Source organism: Pan troglodytes, chromosome 19, assembly GCF_028858775.2.
Source record: "Pan troglodytes isolate AG18354 chromosome 19, NHGRI_mPanTro3-v2.0_pri, whole genome shotgun sequence".
Lineage (NCBI taxonomy): Eukaryota > Metazoa > Chordata > Mammalia > Primates > Hominidae > Pan > Pan troglodytes.
Genome location: NC_072417.2, coordinates 53,027,525 through 53,047,857, shown reverse-complemented (window position 1 = coordinate 53,047,857; position 20,333 = coordinate 53,027,525). Strand labels below are relative to the sequence as shown.

Sequence of the window (20,333 nt, the reverse complement as noted above, 5' to 3'; positions counted from 1 at the left end):
AATATAGTTTGATGGAAACTTTTAGGGAAAAAAAAATTTTCAGAAACTGTGTCCAGATTTACTGTAGTAGTAGTAAACTCTGAGGATGCATTTTTTGACCAGGCAACTATTGTTGGGGGCCCTATACCTGACTTGGAGAGGTGTGTTTGTGCCTTTTAGGTAAGATGAGGAATAGAGAGAGGGCCCTCAGACTTAAGAGCTACATGTGATATTTGAGATAAATTGATCCTTAACATTTTTCCCAAGTCAGAGTTCTCATTACTTGTCTCCTTGATGCCAATAGAGTAAAATGCAAAATGGCTCACCACAAATGCAAAATGGCTCAAAGCCCCTCCCTTTCAACTGGCCACATCCTGGCTTTCCTGGGCTCTTTCTACTGAACCAAGCTCTGTGTTCCAAGAAATCATCCTGTCCTCAAATCTCTGTACCTCGTTCTCTGCTGAAGCCATGCCCAAGCAGTTCCCTTTGCCTGGTATGTTTCCCTCTCCCATTTTCCTGCAACACTGCCCCTCAACGTCTTCAATGCGAAGTTCCAGCCCCTCCTTCTAGAAGCTTCCAGAAGCCAGTATTGGGCTTTGGCATTAAACAGCCTGTGTTCAAACTCCACCTCTGTCATTGACAGGGTGACTCTGAGTATGTGGGTCCTTTTGAGCCTCTGTTTTCTAATCTTTAAAAAAAAGGGAGGGGAAAATATTTACTTCACACTTTTATTTAGTTTGTCAAAGATTAAATGAGACAATGTGAGTGAAACTGACCAGCATACAGGAGATAGTCAAGAAATAGTTCAGTGGATAATGGCATTTCTCTCCTGATGAAGTTGGATTAACCCTCTCTTCTACAGTCCGGAACGATCTGTACCTTATACAGCTGCCTTGGATCTGAGGTTTCTGGGTTTGTGAGGTGGGCTCATCTTGGTCTCTTGCCTGGTGACTTTAGCATAATCCTTGCTCAAAAAATTAAATTAAATGAAATAGACTCTTTGGGTATCGCTTTCTTTTTTTCTGCCACATTCCTTCTAACAGCCACCGAGCCTGAAGACAGCAAAGCTGCCCAGACTCTTCTCCTGGGCTCCAGCCCCTCCTGTCTGACTGCTCAAAAGAATCTCAGCAAGCAGGTCTCACAGGCACCTCAAATCCAGCCTGTGTAAACCTGAGCTGCCTGTGTCCACACTCCTATATCCTAGAACCATGGTTCTCAAATGTGGGTGTTTTTGCCCCCCAGGTTACATTTGGCAGGGTCTGGGGATGTTTTTCTTTGTCACGACTCAGACAGAGGGTCCTTCCTGGCGTCTTGTAGGCAGAGGTCAGGGGTGCTGCTGAACATCCCACACTGCATAGGACAGTCTCCGTAACAAGGAATGATCCTGCCCCAAGTGTCACTAGTGCCGGGTTGAGAAATCCTGATCGAGAGGGAGCCTTTACCTGGTAGGTCAGGCCATTGCACCGCTCTGCTCACCATCCCCCGGGACTGGTGTTGTGGAAGACAATTTTCCACGGACTGGGGGGATGGGGGGAATGGTTTCAGGATCAAACTGTTCCACCTCAAATCATCAGGCATTAGATTCTCATAAGGAGGGCACAACCTAGATTGCTAGCGTGCGCAGTTCACAATAGGGTTCGTTCTCCTGCGAGAATGGCATGCCGCTGCTGATCTAACAGGAGGCAGAGCTCAGGCGGTAATGGGAGCAAGGGGGAGCGGCTATAAATACAGCTCACCGCTCACCTCCTGCTGTGCAGCCCGGTTCCTAACAGGCCATGGACGGTGCTGGTCTGTAGCCCAGGAATTGGGGAATCCTGCTCTACAGAGTTTCCAACCTCAGAGATGAAGCATCCCCTCTGTAAGTCAGAAAGAAATTATTCAAGTAGGAGAATTAAAACAGGATCACAGAGAGGGAGGCTGAAGAATTTGACTTTCTGTGTTTACTTGTATGAGGAAAAACAGTACATAGAGGCATCCACAGTATTTAATTTGTTTGGATAATAGTTACAGATAAATAGGTACGCCCCATATACAATTACCAATACTTTTTATACAGTTCATATTTCAGTACATCAACACTATTTTATTTACACTCTATTTATGCACATTAACATCTTTCTAAAGTCAGTGCATTGTCAACAAGTTTTATACAGTCATTTACAAGGTGAATGTGGTTAATAGTTAATTTAATAAATTTTCCGCTAGTTCATGAATTAAAAAAATTAATTACAACCAGTATAACACACACAGATCAAACAACATTAGTAGATTGTGCTACCTGCTTAAATAAAACATCTGTAAAGAAATTATTTAAAATCTTCCACTTTTTAATGGGACATGTCCAGGTAGGAAAGGACAGATTTTATATACTGAAAATCTTGAAACTATAAAGTATGCATTTTGTCTGACTTTATTACATTAGATAATTTAGGCCACTCCTACCTATTTGCAATTATATTTTTTCTGAAAAGGATTTCAATTTAGGTAGCCATTTAAGATAACCTTTCCAAATGCTCTGAGAACTAGATATTAATAGTTACTGGCCTCAGATATCAGAACACAAATGTTTAGTTACACTGGTAATTACTACCTATGAGGAAGAAAGTGTAGTGGAATCTGACAATTAATGAGAATCAACTTGCAGGGTCTAAATGAATCAACAAAGACCAAAAATAAGGTGAAACATTTCCTTCAAGTATATATTAAAAAACTACACCAAAAAAATTCTACCTGAAATAAATAATATTTATACTTTTGTCCCAGTCTTGAATAATTAGAGGAAAAAATGAAGTAAACAAAGAAACATAACTTTCAATGACTACTGTAAAATTTTTTTTAAAAGACTAATATCAAAATAAAAAAATTAGTGGACATGCAAACAAAGCAAAACTAAAGTTGACTTCCTAAAACCACCAATTTCATTAAATATACTTATGAACTCCTAATGTCTGGGATGTGTTTTGTTTGTAATTTATAGGCCTTAGAGCCATCAAATACACACAAGCAAGTTCATTTGCATGTGTTCTCTCTTTTTTAAAGTGCAAAATAAACACGGAAAAGAACAACCACTAATTGTGAAACGTGACCTAGCTCCGATGCCGCTTACCTTCCCAGAAGCTCTTGTTGCAACATGTGCATGTGACGATGGTGCAAATATTGGCAACTGCTCCCCTTCCCTCAGCATGGGCGGGGCCGGGGGTGCAGAATACATTTCTGAGGATACTTGAAGTATCCTAACTGTAAGATGCCTCCACTGGGAGGGCCATGGTAGCTGGATTTCCCAGGATGTTTTTCTTTCTACTGGGTCTCCCTCTGGGTGGAAGGCACATAGCTCTTAAGAGAGCCTCCCTTTCAGACTGACCACTCTATGCCCCTGCCACCAATGACTGGTTGTATCTCAAACATAAACACAACGGCAAAAACAAAAAGCAAGAAAGACAAAGAAAGGGTATGGAAACTTTAAAAAATAAATTGAAAAGTCCTCGCCCATGCCGTAAGAATCATTTGCACACCTTCATGATCTTGCTTTCTCCATCTTGTCAACAGAATGGAATAAAACTTCAGGAAAAAGGAGGTAGCATATCATGTCATCCCTAGACAACATTACAATTTTTTGTTTTTTACTTTGACTCCAAGGAAATCTTTAATATTTGTTATGATTATTGATAAACTCTATACTCACTACATATTTGTTCATATCTGGACAAGCACAATTGAATTCTTATTTGGTCCCAGGTGGCTGGTGCCAAACTTTTTGTTTACAGGCTAATGGTGGGATCTGCCTGAAAGTTCTCTATCAGACAACTTGCATGAGACTTCAAAATAAAATTACTACTACTCTTAAAGTTAACTATTTTAATTAGAATTTGTATTCTAACAGGATAAAATAACTACATTTAGCTTGCCTCTCAGTGACACTTTTGCCAAGTATCAGCTACAAGGAGTCATCTCCCTCCCCACCAAGCTGTCTAGCAGCCAGAGTGGTAGCTTTGCTGTAACACACAGTACTTTTTGTAATCAGACTCAAAGTCTTCATCCATACTGCTTGTGTCTGCCATCTTTTTGCCATCAATCTTTGGCAGAAATTGTGCGTAGTCTATCCTCTGCTGCTCATAAAAAGAATGTAGGCAGAGTCGGTGTCAATTTCATCAGGGTGACGTTCCTGAAAGGGCAAGAAAAACCTTTAACAAAAAGCCATCACTATTATGGCTCTAAATCCTTGCCAGGAAAGGGAAGACCAACCCTCTGTAATTACTAAACCTGATTGCTTCCAATAAGCTCACTAGTTTGGCTGTCTCACACCTGCCACTTTAAAATGAGCCCCATTATTTCCAATGTTTGCTTTGGAGAAAATATTTTGACCATAGACAAGTCAAAACAGAATGACCTAAAACCCCATCAAATTCTATTTATTTATTTTGTATTTATTTATTTTTTTGAGATGGAGTCTTGCTCTGTCACCAGGCTGGTGTGCACTGGCACGATCTCAGCTCACTGCAACCTCTGCCTCCTGGGTTCAAGTGATTCTCCTGCCTCAGCCTCCTGAGTAGCTGGGACTACAGGCATGTGCCACCACGCCTGGCTAATTTTTTGTATTTTTAGTAGAGACGGGCTTTCACCATATTAGCCAGGATGGTCTCGATCTCCTGACTTCATCATCTGCCCACCTTGGCCTCCCAAAGTGCTGGGATTACAGGCGTGAGCCACTGCACTTGGTCCAACCCCATCAAATTCTAACAGTCTAGAAGATAGGAGTTTTTTGCATTAACTAACTCCTTTTTTTTTTTTTTTTTTTTTTGAGACAGAGTCTTGCTCTGTTGCCCAGGCTGGAGTGCAATGGTGCAGTCTTGGCTCACTGCAACCTCCACCTCCCAGGTTCAAGCCATTCTCCTGCCTCAGCCTCCTGAGTAGCTGGGATTACAGGCATGTGCCAACATGCCCAACTAATTTTTGTATTTTTAGCAGAGATGGGGTTTCACCATGTTGGCCAGTCTGGTCTTGAACTCCTGACATCAAGTGATCCACCTCCTAAGCCTGCGTCAGCCTCCCAAAGTGCTGGGATTACAGGCATGAGCCACTGCGCCCGGTCAACTAACTCTTTATTTTTCCTCACTACTCACGTTTTCATTCCCTACTCTGCATATCACTTTTGTTTCTTTAATACTGACAGCATCTATATATTGATTCTAACAGAAATATCTATTTCCTATTCAAGAGATAGTCCATTATTTCAACAAATGTTCCCCAGTTCTGTTGATATTCTGTTTCTAACTTTCATTCAAAGATTGAGAATGTTTACCTCACAGATGATGCCATTGTAGCAGTACCACTTGCAGTTTGGGTTTTTGGCATAAGTGACGTAATGGCCCCCACTCAGAATTCCTGAATGGCACTGTAAGAGATAAGAGAGTGGATGTATGTTAGTAGTTAACTGTACTATGGCCAGGGTATAGCACTAGGATCTGAGCAGGAGAACAGTGATCATGTAAATGATCAGTAAGTGAGAAAATATTTTAGAACCCTCTAACTTTCTCTAAAACCAAAATAAGCAAAAAGCAAAATACAAAAGTCATAAGCTCCAAGTCTTATGTGGATAAACAATCATTTTATAATGTAATTACTATTATTATTATTATTTTGAGACAGGGGCTTGCTCTATCACCCAGGCTGGGGTGCAGTCGAGTGATCACAACTCTCTAAAGACTTGGCCTCCTGGGCTCAGGTGATCCTTCTGCCTCAGCCTTCCAAGTAGCTGGGACCACAGGCAATGCCACCATACCTTGCTCCATTTTAAAATTATTTGTAGGGATGGGGCCCAGGCTGGTCTCAAACTCCTGGGCTCAAGCGATCCTTCTGCCTCAGCCTTCTAAAGTGCTGGGATTACAGGTGAGACCACCACACCTGGGCAGGCCCAGATTTCTATGTTAACTTTCTCTATCACTAAGCTCAATGCTAGGAAATAAGCAGGACCTGAAAAATACTTGCTGATGAATACATGAAGACAAGTGAACAAAACACAGACCACTCTCCGAAAACCATACAATAAACCACTTACTGAAATTGCATATAGATTATAAATAGGCTTAATATGAGTGTCTTCTCTTTGGTCATCAGTGCTGTCTTCTTCACTGTGGTTTCCAAGCTGACCATTGCTGTAGCCATTGCCATATGCTTCATGCTCATAAAGGAATCCATTGGCCAAAGCTACCTCGTGGTCCTGAGGAGTGACCAGCTCTGGTTGGCTGCCCCGCCCCCCGCATATGCCCTCGGCTCAAGGTGTCAGCCAGCTCACAGATCTGCCCAGCCCCATTCTCTTTGCTGGCATCCAAGTTCTTCTTACTACTTGACAGTTTATTTTTGCTGCCAATCTGGGGCAGCCGGAGCCTCCCTTTGCTCCTCCCCAAAGTCTGTGGGCTGCTATTAGGGCTGCTGTTTTTGCTGGAGGGACAGCTGGTTCCACTTTTTCTTGATGAAGAAGGAGAACCTGTGAACAGGACAGAAGAAAAGATTCACAAATCCAAATGCCACAAAGTAAGCCAGCCCCAAATGCTAACTCTGAGGTTAGCTTCACAAATGTACACACAAAGGTAAAGACAGGGGAGTCGTGACTGGCTACCCTTTAGTTCCTATTATGTAGCAGGTAAGTTACATTTTTGTCTTCTTCAATGCCGAGTCCCTATAAGCAACAATGTCCTAAAAATGTAAAGTAGGTTATAGGGACTCAGAAAATAGCAGAAAGATGATTTATGTCAGATTCAGTTGAAAAAAATCTATTAAGAGTAAGGAGTTTTCCAAATACATATTCCTCTCCTTTGTAAAATTAGACAAAAAATGCGACCACCATTTACTGAGTACTTCCTATTGTTAGGCATGGTACTGGGAATTTCTTGCTGTCCATTGTTACCTCTATGTCTCACAAAAATCCTGTAAGGCTTTAAACTTTTTGGTTATAGCCTCTTACCCCTACCCCCTTTTATACCTTTAAAAATTATTGAGAACCTTTAGAACTTTTATGTGAATTTTATCTATCAATATTTCCTGTATTAGAAACTAAAACTGAGGCATGAAAAAGTACAATACATTAGCACAGATCTTCACTGTCAAAGTGACGATATTATTCCACGTCATGTTGTCTCTTACACCATTGTACATCTGTGAGAGAATAAAAGTGAAAAGGCACATATTGTCTTAGTATTTTTATGAAAATAGTTTTGGGCCAGGCACAGTGGCTCACACCTGTAATCCCAGCAGTTTAGGAGGCCGAAGCAGGAGGTTCACTTGGGTGCAGGAGTTCGAGCCCAGCCTGGGAAACATGGCGAAGCACCATCTCTACAAAAAATACAAAAATTAGCTAGGTGCAGTGGTGCGTGCCTGTAGTCCCAGCTACTCAGGAGGCTGAGGTGGGAGGATTGATTGACCCCAGGAGGTCGAGGCTGCAATGAGCTGTGATCTGTGTTGCACCACTGCACTCCAGCCTGGGTGACAGAGTGAGAACCTGTCTCAAAAAAATAAAAAATAAAATAAATAAATAAATAAAGAGTTTTGATCCTCTAGACCCCCTGAAAGATGGGGAACCTCAGAACTTTCACTATAAGGAGACAAGACAGCAGCTACCATTCCTGTTTACCATACATCAGGTACTGTGTGAAGTGCTTTACTCTCCATGTGTCAAACTCTCAACTCTGTAAACCTGGCATTATCTCCATTTTACAGATGAGAAAATAGATTCAGGGAGGCTGAATCTCTTGATAAAACTTACATAGCTCAAATACAGATAGGTCTGATTCCAGATAGGTTCCTTCCACCCAACCAACCTGATGTTCCAGAACAGAAGACAGAGAAACATATGTAGCCTACAGGAGTCCCAAGAAAGCAACTGCATAAGGCCCCCAGGCCTCACCTTTTGGGCTGCTGCTGATGTTAGCGCTGAGTGAGGATGGGCTTTTGCTCAGGAGCATGTCCTCTTCCCCAGCCAAACTCTGCACATCCACTTTCTTCACCTCTCTTGCCAGAATCCTGGGCTTGGAGAGCTCATCCCCCTGGGGTGTGAGTGGTTGATGCTGGCAGAGAGCCGGGTCTCGTGGTACCAAAAAAGCACTCGGATCAAAACTTTCCCAAGGAAATTTGATAATTTTCTGTGATTTTATCCACTGATCATTTACAAACTGAAATCACTTAAGGTGAATAATCTGGAGAAGTAAAGGTAGAAAATATCGCATTAAAGCGTTCTGAAGATACAAAATTTACATGGAAAAAACAAGTCAAATACATGTGAATGTTTGGGAATATATAACAGAACATTTACTCTTCATTATTTTTTAAAGACTTCAAAAATATGGTTTCCTAAAGGCCTCTACACAGGCCCCAGTGCACTGGTGTGCTTGTGCACACACTCAACTCAGCAGCGTGGCACAGCCACGTGACTGCGCAGTGGGTACTGCCTCCAGGCTCAGTTGCTCTTCTAGAGTCCACAAAGGGCTAGCCTGAGCTTCCACTCTCCACAGAGCCAGAAGTTCACCCTCTCCTGAAGTTCAAATTCACCACGTTGTACCCCCTGTGGCAGTTCTCACATCACACTGAATTGCAGTTACTGGGCTACATGACCGCTCTGCTTGTTTTATTTGATGATTATATGAAAATATATACTTGTTAAAATTCATCAAACTGGATATTAAAAATTTATGCTTTTAATTGTATGTTAATTATACCTCAATTTTTTAAAAAATGTCTCCCCCTTGGCCAGGCATGGTGGCTCACACCTGTAATCCCCACACTTTGGGAGGCCGAGGTAGGTGGATCACGAGGTCAGGAGATCGAGACCATCCTGGCTAACACAGTGAATCCTCGTCTCTACTAAAAAAAACAAATAAAAAACACACAAAAAATTAGTCAGGCATGGTGGTAGGCGCCTGTAGTCCCAGCTACTCGGGAGGCTAAGGCAGGAGAATGGTGTGAACCTGGGAGGTGGGGCTTGCAGTGAACTGAGATCTTGCCACTGCACTCTAGCCTGGGCAACAGAGCAAGATTCCATCTCAAAAAAAAAAAAAAAAGGTCTCCCCCTCCTCCCCCCCCACCTTGTCCCCAAGCCTGCCCCTTCCCTCTAGTTCTTATCTGTGGAGCTAGCTGACAACCAGTGTTATTAATTTCTTGTGCATCATTCCCTGGGAAGCTGTTCTGGTCTAAGAAAAACCTACATTCAGCTTCACAGAGTAGTGTGACAGAGACATGATTAGAATAAGAAAATACGGCTGGGCATGGTGGCTCATGCCTGTAATTCCAGCACTTTGGGAGGCCAAGGTGGGTGGATCACCTGAGGTCAGGAATTCGAGACCAGCCTGGCCAATATGGTGAAACCCCATCTCTACTAAAAGTACAAAAATTAGCCAGGTGGTAGTGGTGCATGCCTGTAATCTCAGCTACTCAGGAGACTGAGGCAAGAGAATCACTTGAGCCCAAGAGGTGGATGTTGTGGTGAGCTGAGATTACAACACTGCACTACAGCCTGGGTGACACAGTGAGACCCTGTCTCCAAAAAAAAAAAAAAAAAAGAAAAAAGAAAGAAAACACATATAAATATCTGATTAAAATAGGCCAGTACCTTACAGTTACACTGATCTTAATGAATAGGAAGATTTGTCACTTCAAACTCTCCTGACAAACAAAAGGACAGTCTCCTAATCCATGAAGGGAGAAGGCAGAAGTAAATTAAATCTAAAAGAACACACAGGCCCTAGTGCACTGGTGTGCTTGTGCACACAACTCAGCAGCGTGCCACAGCCACATGACTATGTGCAGTGGGTGTTGGGGGCTCCGGGCTCAGTTGCTCTTCTAGAGTCCACAAAGGGCTAGCCTGAGCTTCCTCTCTCCACAGAGCCAGAAGTTCACCCTCTCCTGAAGTTCAAATTCACCACGTTGTACCCCTTGTGGCAGTTCTCACATCACACTGAATTGCAGTTACTGGTCTACATGATTGATCTCTTCTTCTAGGTTGTAAGCTCTTTAGGAAAAGGAACACCAAATATTTGTAGAAAGATTCATCTCTGTATTCAACATAAAAACCTTGTACAGAAAGTGTTTTAAACACTGCTGCAGGAAAAGTCTTATTCTCAAAAATAACAAAACCTCCTGTTTGTTCATGTCTTCTTTCTTTTATGCTAGATTCCTGCTCTCTCAGAGGCAGGACTGTAACATACCAGGAAGGGTGGAAGCCTCCAGAGATCCAGCTTCTTTGTTGCTAAGCAGTGGGTCTTACACTTGGAACAGTAGTACATCTCATCTTCCCCTAGCTCTTCCTCACTGGGGAAGGCACGGAGACGGCTGTCCAGGATGATGGGCTCGACTTGCGCTCGCCGACTCTGCTCCACACTCTCATGCTCATCTACAACCTGTAGGTAGAGGGAACAGGAGGAAAGGGGTGTGTGGGAAGGCATTTAAACTGGTGATCTAGCTATGCATCAACCTCTCGGTCACTCACCCTTATTTTACTCTATATAAGGAAAAAGAAAATATAACTGGCTGGGTATGGTGGCTCAGGCCTGTAATCCCAGCACTTTAGGAGGCTGAGGTGGGGGGAATTGCTTGAGTCCAGGAGTTCGAAACCAGCCTGGCCAACAGAGTGAGACCCTGTCTATGTAAAAGAAAAACCTAAAAATTAGCTGGGCGTTGTGGCGCATGTCTCTAGTCCCAGCTACTCAGGAGGATTGCTTGAGCCTGGGAGTAGAGGTTGCAGTGAGCTGTGATTACGCCACTGCACTGCAGCCCAGATGACAGAGAGAGACCCTGTCTCAAAAAAAAAAAAGGGAAAAGAAAACACAACCCAAACTAGAGTCTGAGCAAATACAGCACCTACACATTTATTCACAAATGTTACACTGTAACATTCTGGATAAAATTTCTATTTATATGATCATAGCTTTTCTTGAAAAATTTTTGAATGCTTCAAAATGACAAAAAGAACTGCATTTATTTAACGACTTTGGAATCCTATAAGGGATTACATGTGAGCTGGCCCTCAAGCCAGGGGTGGTGATAGTAAGCCATTTATCTTTAATCAGAAAGCCAGAGCATTATTAGTATGCTGCAGAGTTTACAGAGGCTAGGAGAAATAACATGAAACACAGAAACCAGAGCTGGATGAAATAAGGGCACAGAAAAGCTCACCATGAGAAGACAACACAGCAGAGCACGAAACACCACAGGGTACAACTCATTTACATCTGATCCCATGTAACACAGAGTTATCAGAATACCAAGTCTATACTTATCTGTCTCCTCCCTCATGGGGCCTTTTTATCTGAGATGGCAACAAAAGGAAGAACAAGCTCAAGAGTGTGCTGCTTTTGTTGAGAAAGCCCCTAATACCCACCCAAACCTTTGGGGTCCTGTTAATCAGCATGTTAGGCTGTGGAGCAAGAAGGAGTTAAGTGTAAGAAAGGAGAGAGAGCAAAGAATGGGCGGGGTGCAGGGATATGTGTTGGGGGTGGTGTAGAATGAAGAAGGAGGAGAGAAGGAAGGATCTAGAGTGCAGCAGAAAAGAAAGAATTTTTCCCTCTCCATGCCTGGCTGCTACCTGACAAACAATCAAGAACCATAGAGCTGGGATCCTTCTGTTTGTCCCTCTAATGTATGGGAAGGTGGGTGAAGCATCAGGGTTATGAATGCTACCATAAGACTTCACACAGTTTATATTTGTGTCCCAAAGCAGAGCCCGGACCACAAGGCCCATACTGACTGCCTCTCTGTGGCAAACGTCACATATGTCCATCACCCACCCTATTTATTGCTCCTCACCCTTCCAGAGGTGAACTTCCTCCATGAATTTCCCTTCCTGAAACTCACGATGGGAACCTTAGGCTGCCTGGAATACAAATTGGCACAGCTCAAGACATGCAGCTTAGCATGGGTTTTCAGGCGAGACTTTTTCCCTATGTGAGAGTCACGAGGCTGTCAAATGCTGTTATAAACAAGCAAGGTTGGGTTTGATCATGCAGTTAAGGTTCTAGCACTGCATAATTATCCAGGCTAAAGAGCTCATTTAAAAAGGGGAACTTAGAGGAAAATTCTTTTTTTAGAAAAGGAAATCTGGCTTGGACTTGGGTTATAGACTTCTTTTTTGAGTACAAATTCTGTAGTAACAAGATATTAACTGTCATCATCTTTTGAACTGGTCACTCAAGGAAAAAACTGACGTGCTTCAAAAGGAAACATGCTGTATCATAGTTGTTGGAATGAGTAGAAAAAGGGGTGTATCATATACGATAGTGTTTCCTATCTCATAGCCAGTTAAATATTATCTCTATTATCTCTACCAGGAATACTTTATGGCCAACCACAAATTAGAGTAAGCTAGTAAAGAATGTTGAATTTTATTGACTATATTTTCTGTGGAACACAGGCTACAGTGCTAGATGAAGACAGGGAGAAAGAAGGCTGATAAAAAACATATTTGTGGACTGTACTGACAATAATTTCTATTTATCAGTAAAATTTCCCAAAGTGATAAAGATTCCCTTTACCTCTTGGGATCTATGCTTAGATCCTCTACTATTGTTTAAACAGTCTATGAATTACTTATAGGCACCCTCTTCTTTTTCAGAGTTGCTTTAAAGCTCATCTTAACACAAAACACAGGAAATGAAGTAATAGTCTTCATATAAGACTATTAAAAAAAAAGAGAGAAAGGCCTAAGAATTTGTCTAGTTTAATTTTCTTTTTTTCTTTTTTTTTTTTTTTTTGAGACAGGGTCTTGCTTTGTTACCCAGGCTGGAGTGCAGTGGCGAGATCACAGCTCACTGCAGCCTTGATCTCTTGGGCTCAAGCAATCCTCCAACCTCAGCCTCCCAAGCAGCTGGGACTATAGGTGCACAACACCACACCTGGCTAATTTGTGCATTTTTTGTAAAGACAGGGTGACATCATATTGCCCAGGCTGGCATCTAGTTTAATTTTCTACTGAGGAATCTGAGGTCCAAACAGGAGAGAAATGTAAAGGATAAGAGTGAGTGTCCCTGTATTTTTTTCTGATTACTAGGTATAATATTCATGTGGAAATTTTGGAAAGCAGAGAAAAATGTAAAAAGGCAGGGAATCCTTTTATATTCTTAATACAAAGGCAACCACTGTCAAAATTTTGGCAGATTTTCTTCTGTCCTTTTTCCTAAATAGTATTTTTTTCAATATTGAAGGTATTCTTTCCAGTATATGCAACTTTATGTCTTGTTTTTAAAAAAATGTTCACATATCATAAGCATGTTCCCATAAATGTTAGCAAAAACTCCTGGTAATCATTTTCAACAACTGCATTATAGTTTATCCAATGAATACACCATGCTTTATTTAACCATTCCTCTAATGTGAGACAAATATAAGTTGTTAATAACTTTTTACTCTCCTAAAAAATGCTATGATGATATTTGCCTGCAAATTATGGAGTAATTACAGAGTATTCTCCCCTCAGATAAATTCCTAAAAGGGAAATCACTGGAATAAAAAATATAAAGCATATGGACAATAATCCCAATTTAAAAAGATGTATATAAATAGAGTGTAAATAAAATAGTGTTGATGTACTGAAATATGAACTGTATAAAAAGTATTGGTAATTGTATATGGGGTGTACCTGTTTATCTGTAACTGTTATCCAAACAAATTAAATACTGTGGATGCCTCTATGTGCTGTTTTTCCTCATACAAGTAAACAAAGAATGTCAGATTCTTCAGCCTCCCTCTCTGTGATCCTGTTTTAATTCTCCTACTTGAATAATTTCTTTCTGACTTACAGAGGGGATGCTTCATCTCTGAGGTTGGAAACTCTGTAGAGCAGGATTCCCCAACTCCTGGGCTACAGACCAGTACCGTCCATGGCCTGTTAGGAACCGGGCTGCACAGCAGCAGGTGAGCGGTGAGCTGTATTTATAGCCACTCCCCCTTGCTCCCATTACCACCTGAGCTCTGCCTCCTGTTAGATCAGCAGCGGCATGCCATTCTCGCAGGAGAACGAACCCTGTTGTGAACTGCGCATGCTAGCAATCTAGGTTGTGCCCTCCTTATGAGAATCTAATGCCTGATGATCTGAGGTGGAACAGTTTGATCCTGAAACCATTCCCCCCAGCCCCCCAGTCCGTGGAAAATTGTCTTCCACAACACCAGTCCCTGGTGCCAAAAAGGTTGGCAACCACTGATGTAGAACAAGATCCCTACAGTGGGTACTACCCTACAGAGGTACTACTACAGGGGGGAGAACAAGATCCCTCCAGTGATCAGGTGACTTTAAACATGGCTCACATCCCTTTTAGAAAGTTATGGCAGGGAAGCAAGTAGAGAGCAGGTGGTAAACTGAGGATTGGTGCCTACATCGGTACCTACACTGGGTCCTACAGTCACTTTTGTGCAGATCAGGAGATGAGGTGAAGAGAAGGGAAGCTTCTCATTTGCATAATGCCTTGAAATGACCCGAGGTTTCTAGGGGGCACCGAGAAACCACAGATGTCCCTTGTTGTCTGTCTGGGAGATCCAAGGGGACAGTTGGCAGTGTTGAGAAGAGATGAAGGTGACAGCTGTAGGTCCTTCACCCTCAGCTTCTATTTGTCCACCTATAAAATTAAAATACCAAACACTCAGGCTTGTAAGAATTAAATGAAGGACACAAATGCCTGGCACAGTTGCTTGGTAAGTGCTCAATCCAACGATACTCAATCCTATTTTACAAAAAGGGTTTTTTTTGTTTGTTTTGTTGTTTTTTTTTTACCTCCTTGCTATACTGATGCTAAAAGAGTTTAATAGTCCTCTGGTCACATTTTCCAAAAGCAAGAATACACATTAAAAATGTATAAAATGGGCCAGGCCCAGTGGCTTATGCCTGTAATCCCAGCACTTTGGAAGGCCAAGGCAGGCAGATCACCTAAGGTTGAGAGTTCCAGACCAGCCTGACCAACATGGAGAAACCCCGTCTCTACTAAAAATACAAAATAGCCAGGTGTGGTGGTGCATGCCTGTAAACCCAGCTACTTGGGAGGCTGAGGCAGGAGAATTGCTTGAACCCGGGAGGCAGAGGTTGCACTGAGCCGAGATCACACCATTGCACTGCAGCCTGGGCAACAAGAGCGAAACTCTGTCTCAAAAAAAAAAAAAAAAAAAAAAGTATAAAATGAAACATGTTGAATCAGCAGCAGTGGCAGCTTGTTTAAGGAAAGGAACAAACAAAATTAATACAGAAAGTCAAAAAATGAAGCACAACTCTTTTAAGTGCCAGTCTGTTTTTAGGTTTCTTTTTCTTTTTTTTTTTTTTTAATAGAGACAGGGTCTCTGTTGCCCAGGCCGGAATGCAGTGAGGTAATCACAGCTCACTGCAGCCTCGACCTCCCAGGCTCAAGCAATCCTCCCACCTCAGCCTCCCCAGTAGCTGGGACCACAGATGTGCACCATCACACCCAGCTAATTTTTGTATTTTTTGTAGAGATGGGGTTTCACCATGTTGCCCAGGCTGGTCTTGAACTCCTCGGCTCAAGCTATCTGCCCACCTCAGCTTCCCAAAGTGCAGTGATTACAAGTGTGAGCTGCCATGGCTGGCCAAGGCTGTCTTTTAAAAAGCTAAAAATGTGTTGGTTCAAGACCAGTCTGAACAATATGGCGAGACCTCATTTCTACTAAAAAGAAAAGAAAAAAAAAATCAGCTGGGTGTGGTGGCCCATGCTTGTAGTCACCCCAGCTACTCGAAAGGCTGAAGTGGGAGGATCGCTTGAAACCAGAAGGTTGAGGTTGCAGTGAGCCTTGATTGTGCCACTGCACTCCGGCCTGGGTGACAGTGAGATCTTGTCTCAAAAAGCCTCGGAAGGAGTGGCCTAGGGAGAAGAGCAAGCATTTTGTTTGTAGTTTCTGAATGGCCCTGTGCATTGAGAGAGGTCTTCGGCCTCCCAGCCTCTCTGGCTGAAGGTGGCGATTCTGCATGGAGTCTCTCCACCACTTGGTGGCATTGCTCACAGTGACTTCTTACTTCTAAACACCATTGAATTGGAGCAAGTAGATGATTTGCCACATTTTTCCCAGCTAGTTTGGAGGCTGAATATAGAATTTTACTGGGGCACACCAGAATGTGTACGTTGGGGAGCAGCGATCCCCGTTTTCCTTGATAATGTGCTGACAGCTTCCTTAGTATTGAAATCACAAAGTCAGAAATGCACACACCTCTATGATGAGAGATCCATACAGGAGAGAGCAACAAAAAGAGGCCTTTTAAGTTTGCCAGACTTCCTGACCAGTGGGAAGCAAGAGAGTAGATAAGTGTGCAACAGGCACAAATCCAGGCCTATAAGAACCTAGTTGGGAACAGAATGTAAGAGAATGGGGAGCGATGGGGACTCTAGTGTGTTCTGGGCACGTGCCCATCTAAAGTCTCCATGTGACTGTTGCCCTGCAGGAATGTGGGCCCCAGTGTTCACCAAACCTTTTTGTTTGTTTGTTTTTTTCCCATGAAGAGAAGCCAGAAACCCAGATATTGATACAAAGTATCCAGTTTAGAAGTGTTGGTAGTTTTTTAAATTTTGAACATTGTGCTGCCCAAAGAAGGTATCTGCAAGCCAGGTACAAACCAGCAGTTCATGCCCTCTGGTGAGCAGAAATGTCGGAGGTCGAATTCTAGTTCTGCTGTTGCAACAGCTGTAAACGAAAGTCTTCAGATTTCCAATGCCCAATGGAAATGCCACTTTATCTCCAAAGGTTATTAAAAGGAATAGTTCATGTATGTAAGTAGGCACAGAGCTTGCCACCTATTAGGTACTCAAAAGCATTCTTCCTTCACTTAAGGAAACAATACAGGCATAATGCAACAATAATGTTACGATCAAGTTCATTATCAGGAGGCATACACCCAAACAATAGGGGAGTGAGCACCTACCACGTACAGAGCTCTCTGCTAGGTTCTCTGGGGGCAGCAGTTCCCAACCTGGCAATTCATCGGCATCGTCGGAATCAGCCAGCAGCTTGTTGGATATGCTGAGTCCAGAGTCCCGCCCATATTACACCTAACGTTCTGTGCCTATTACACCCAGATTTATGAGATCCTCCTCTCCCATGCAGTCAAAGAATCTGCATTCTAATAAGTTCCTCAGAGGAAGCTCTTTTGCAGCCAGTTTGCACTGGTCTGTGGGTTGGTCATTTATGGAAACCACTGCTCCACGGAATGAATCATGATTTCCAGTCTCATTAGGGAAAGATGATATGCATATGCACACATGTAAAGAGGAGTGACAGTAATTAGCCAAAAGCTCTGTGGACATAATTGCCTCTGATGAAGTGCTGACTGATGACATCAGACAGTAGGCTACTGACAGTGTACCCCGGGGAAAGCTAAATGCAAAAGAGAAGCGAACTGCCTCATGAAGTGAGATCAGGATTACAGGGTCAGAAGTGTGGAGAGGGTGATTCAGATGGACAAAGGAGCAGAGGCAGGATTCAAGTGATGTGTTTTGGAGGCAGTGCAGCCTGTTTGTGCTGAGTGGAAGGTGCACGAGGAACATAGTAGACGGTAACATGAAGGCAGGAGCTGTGAAGGCCTTTGAAGGTCAGGCCAGTTGTAATAAAACTATTTCACATTGTCAGGTATCTTGCAATGGTTGCCAAACATTTTTGTATGGTTTGCATAAATACATATCTATTTTATTTATGTATTTATTTATTTTACGTATTTATTTTATGTATTTATTTATTTTTTGAGACGGAGGTTCGCTCTTGTTGCCCAGGCTGGAGTGCAATGGAGTAATCCCAGCTCACTACAACCTCCGCCTCTCAGGTTCAAGCAATTCTCCTGCCTCAGCCTCCTGAGTAGCTGGGATTACAGGCATGAGCCACCACGCCCAGCTAATTCTGTATTTTTAGTGGAGATGGGGTTTCTCCATGTTGGTCAGGCTGGTCTTGAACTCCCAGCCTCAGGTGATCCACCCATCTCGGCCTCCCAAAGTGCTGGGATTACAGGCGTGAGTCACTGCACCCAGCCTATTTTAGTTTTCTTTGAGACGGAGTTTCACTCTTGTCGCCCAGGCTGCAGTGAAGTGGCACTATCTCGGCTCACTGAAACCTCCACCTCCCGGATTCAAGTGATTCTCCTGCCTCAGCCTGCCAAGTAGTTGGGATTACAGGGTCCCTTGAAGCCCAGGACAAATGGCCCTGCTGTGGCCTTGCCCCAACGCACCCCCCCACTTCCTCTGGGTCAGCCCCAACTCGTAGTCCAGTCCTCCCAGTTCCTCTGCTTCTCTGAGTATAACTTGAGCTGACGTGTGGTGCATTCCACCTACCTGACTTACATCAAGCTGTCAATGGCAATCAAGCGTAATGAGAGCATGGCCAAAGGTCTGCAGAGGGCTCTGCTGCAGCAGCAGCCAGAGGATGACAGCAAGTGCTTCCCCCGGCCCCAGGACCTGATCCGGCTTTATGACATCATCTTACAGCTGACCCTTGAGGACCAGGAAGGCAAGGGCCTGTCGTTTTCCTTTGCCTGTGTCAGACACAAAATGACTTAACTTTGTATCATGGAAGGGCTGTGACAAGCAGGACCTGTTAGTAGCCGGGAAAAGACAAAGGTCTTACACCAGTTCCACAGGCTGTGAGCCCCTACCTCTCAGACATGCTGATCTGCAGAGAATAGTGACCCCAGATCATCACTGAGCACTTCACCTGTGTAAGATGCTCCCAGGTGCCATAGAGCATCTGAGACCTGAATCCATGCCATCTCGGCCCCCAGGGAGTTTGTCAGTCAGTAGGACTGTGAGACGCACACAGTCAAGGCATCTGAGTAGATGCTAAGCAAAATAAAAGCTCAGTGCTGGAACAGATCCCTTCCAGCTAAGATGGGCCAAGAAGTCTCTGAAGGCGGGTGAGCTATGAGTTGAGTTGTAAAGGGCAAATCTGTTTCCAAGATGAGAGGGGAATGGAGGTGACAGCAGGTGTGGCTGCTGCCAGGTCACTTCACAGGCTTTTCCCCATTGTATTGACCTCGGGCTTTTTTTTTCTCACCATTGTCTGCTCTTACAAGGTCTTCTGTGAAAAAATTCAACCTAAGATCTACTCTTCATGAATTTTCTTGTTGCATCTGTTGTACAGAATCTGGTGGAATTGCTCCAGCTTCCTGGTTTAGAGGAAGACAAAGCCTTCCAGAAAGAGATGGGCCTCAAGATTCTGGTGTTCAAAGCTTACAGGTAACGTCCCATGGGATGGGCAGAGTTTTCCTCTGCCTCCCAGGTTCTGTAAGCATTGGGAGCATGAGCCAGCCCACAGCAGATGGGATCATTGGCCTTGAGTGTATGGTTACCTTGCCTGTGATCAGAGGAAGGTCAGCCCAGCACGTTCAAGGGGAGTTTCTAAAGGCTGTGGTCAGTAGTGGCCAGTGATGATGACTGCCCTTTGGCCAGGTTGGAGGAGTGGAGCACACACGTTAAACTTGGCTTCCTCGCTGGGTGTGGTAGCTCACGCTTGTAATCCCAGCACTTTGGGAGGCAAAGGCAGGATTAAAAACTTAAATCTAAAATGAAAACATATTAAAACCTTGGACGATAACCTAGGAAATACCATTGCGGACATAGGACCTGGAAATGATCTTCATGACAAAGATGCCAAAAGTAATTGCAAGAAAAACAAAAATTGGCAAATGGGACCTAATTAAACTAAAGAGCTTCTTTACGGCAAAAGAAACTATCAACAGAGTAAACAGCTCACAGAAAGGGAGAAAATATTTGCAACCTAGCCATCTGACAAAGGTCTAATATCCAGCATCTGGAAGGAACTTAAATTTACAAGAAAAAAAACAAACAACCCCATCAAAAGTGGGCAAAGGACATAAACAGATACTTTTCAAAAGAAGACATAACGTGGCCAACAAGGCTATGAAAAAAATGCTCAAACTCACTAATCATTAGAGAAATGCAAATCAAAACCACAGTGAGACGCCATCTCACACCAGTCAGAATGACTATTATTAAAAGGTCAAAAACTAACAGAAGCTGGCAAGGTTGTGGAGAAAAGGGGACGTTTATGCACTTCTGGTGGGAATTTAAACTTGTTTAGTCATTGCGGAAAGCAGTTTGGCGATTTCTCAAAGAACTTAGAATTGCCATTTGACCCAGCAGTCCCATTGCTTTCCCCATTGCTTTTTTTAAGTGGAGTTGTTGAAGGTTGGATGGTTGTGGGTGTGCTGCATTATTTCTTAGCTCTCTATTCTGTTCCATTGGTATATGTGTCTGCTGTTGTAACAGTATCATGCTATTTCTGTTACTGCAGGTTTGTAGTATAGTTTGAAGTCAGCTACCAAACTACCAATGACATTCTTCACAGAATTAGGATAAACTATTTTAAAATTTATATCGAAC

The 20,333-nt window shown here is 43.1% G+C and overlaps 1 protein-coding gene and 1 pseudogene across 1 annotated transcript; both read right to left on the bottom strand.

Annotated features, from left to right (window-relative positions):
• Window positions 1-1,902: 1,902 nt before the first annotated feature.
• LOC129137600 (ubiquitin carboxyl-terminal hydrolase 6-like) lies at window positions 1,903-18,404 on the bottom strand (annotated as a pseudogene).
• On the bottom strand, window positions 15,907-17,612 carry LOC129135335 (protein FAM106C-like). Its single transcript, XM_009440949.5, has one exon. It carries the CDS (start codon window positions 17,505-17,507, stop codon window positions 16,998-17,000), a length of 510 nt encoding a protein of 169 aa, XP_009439224.3. The 5' UTR covers window positions 17,508-17,612; the 3' UTR covers window positions 15,907-16,997.
• Window positions 18,405-20,333: the final 1,929 nt, after the last annotated feature.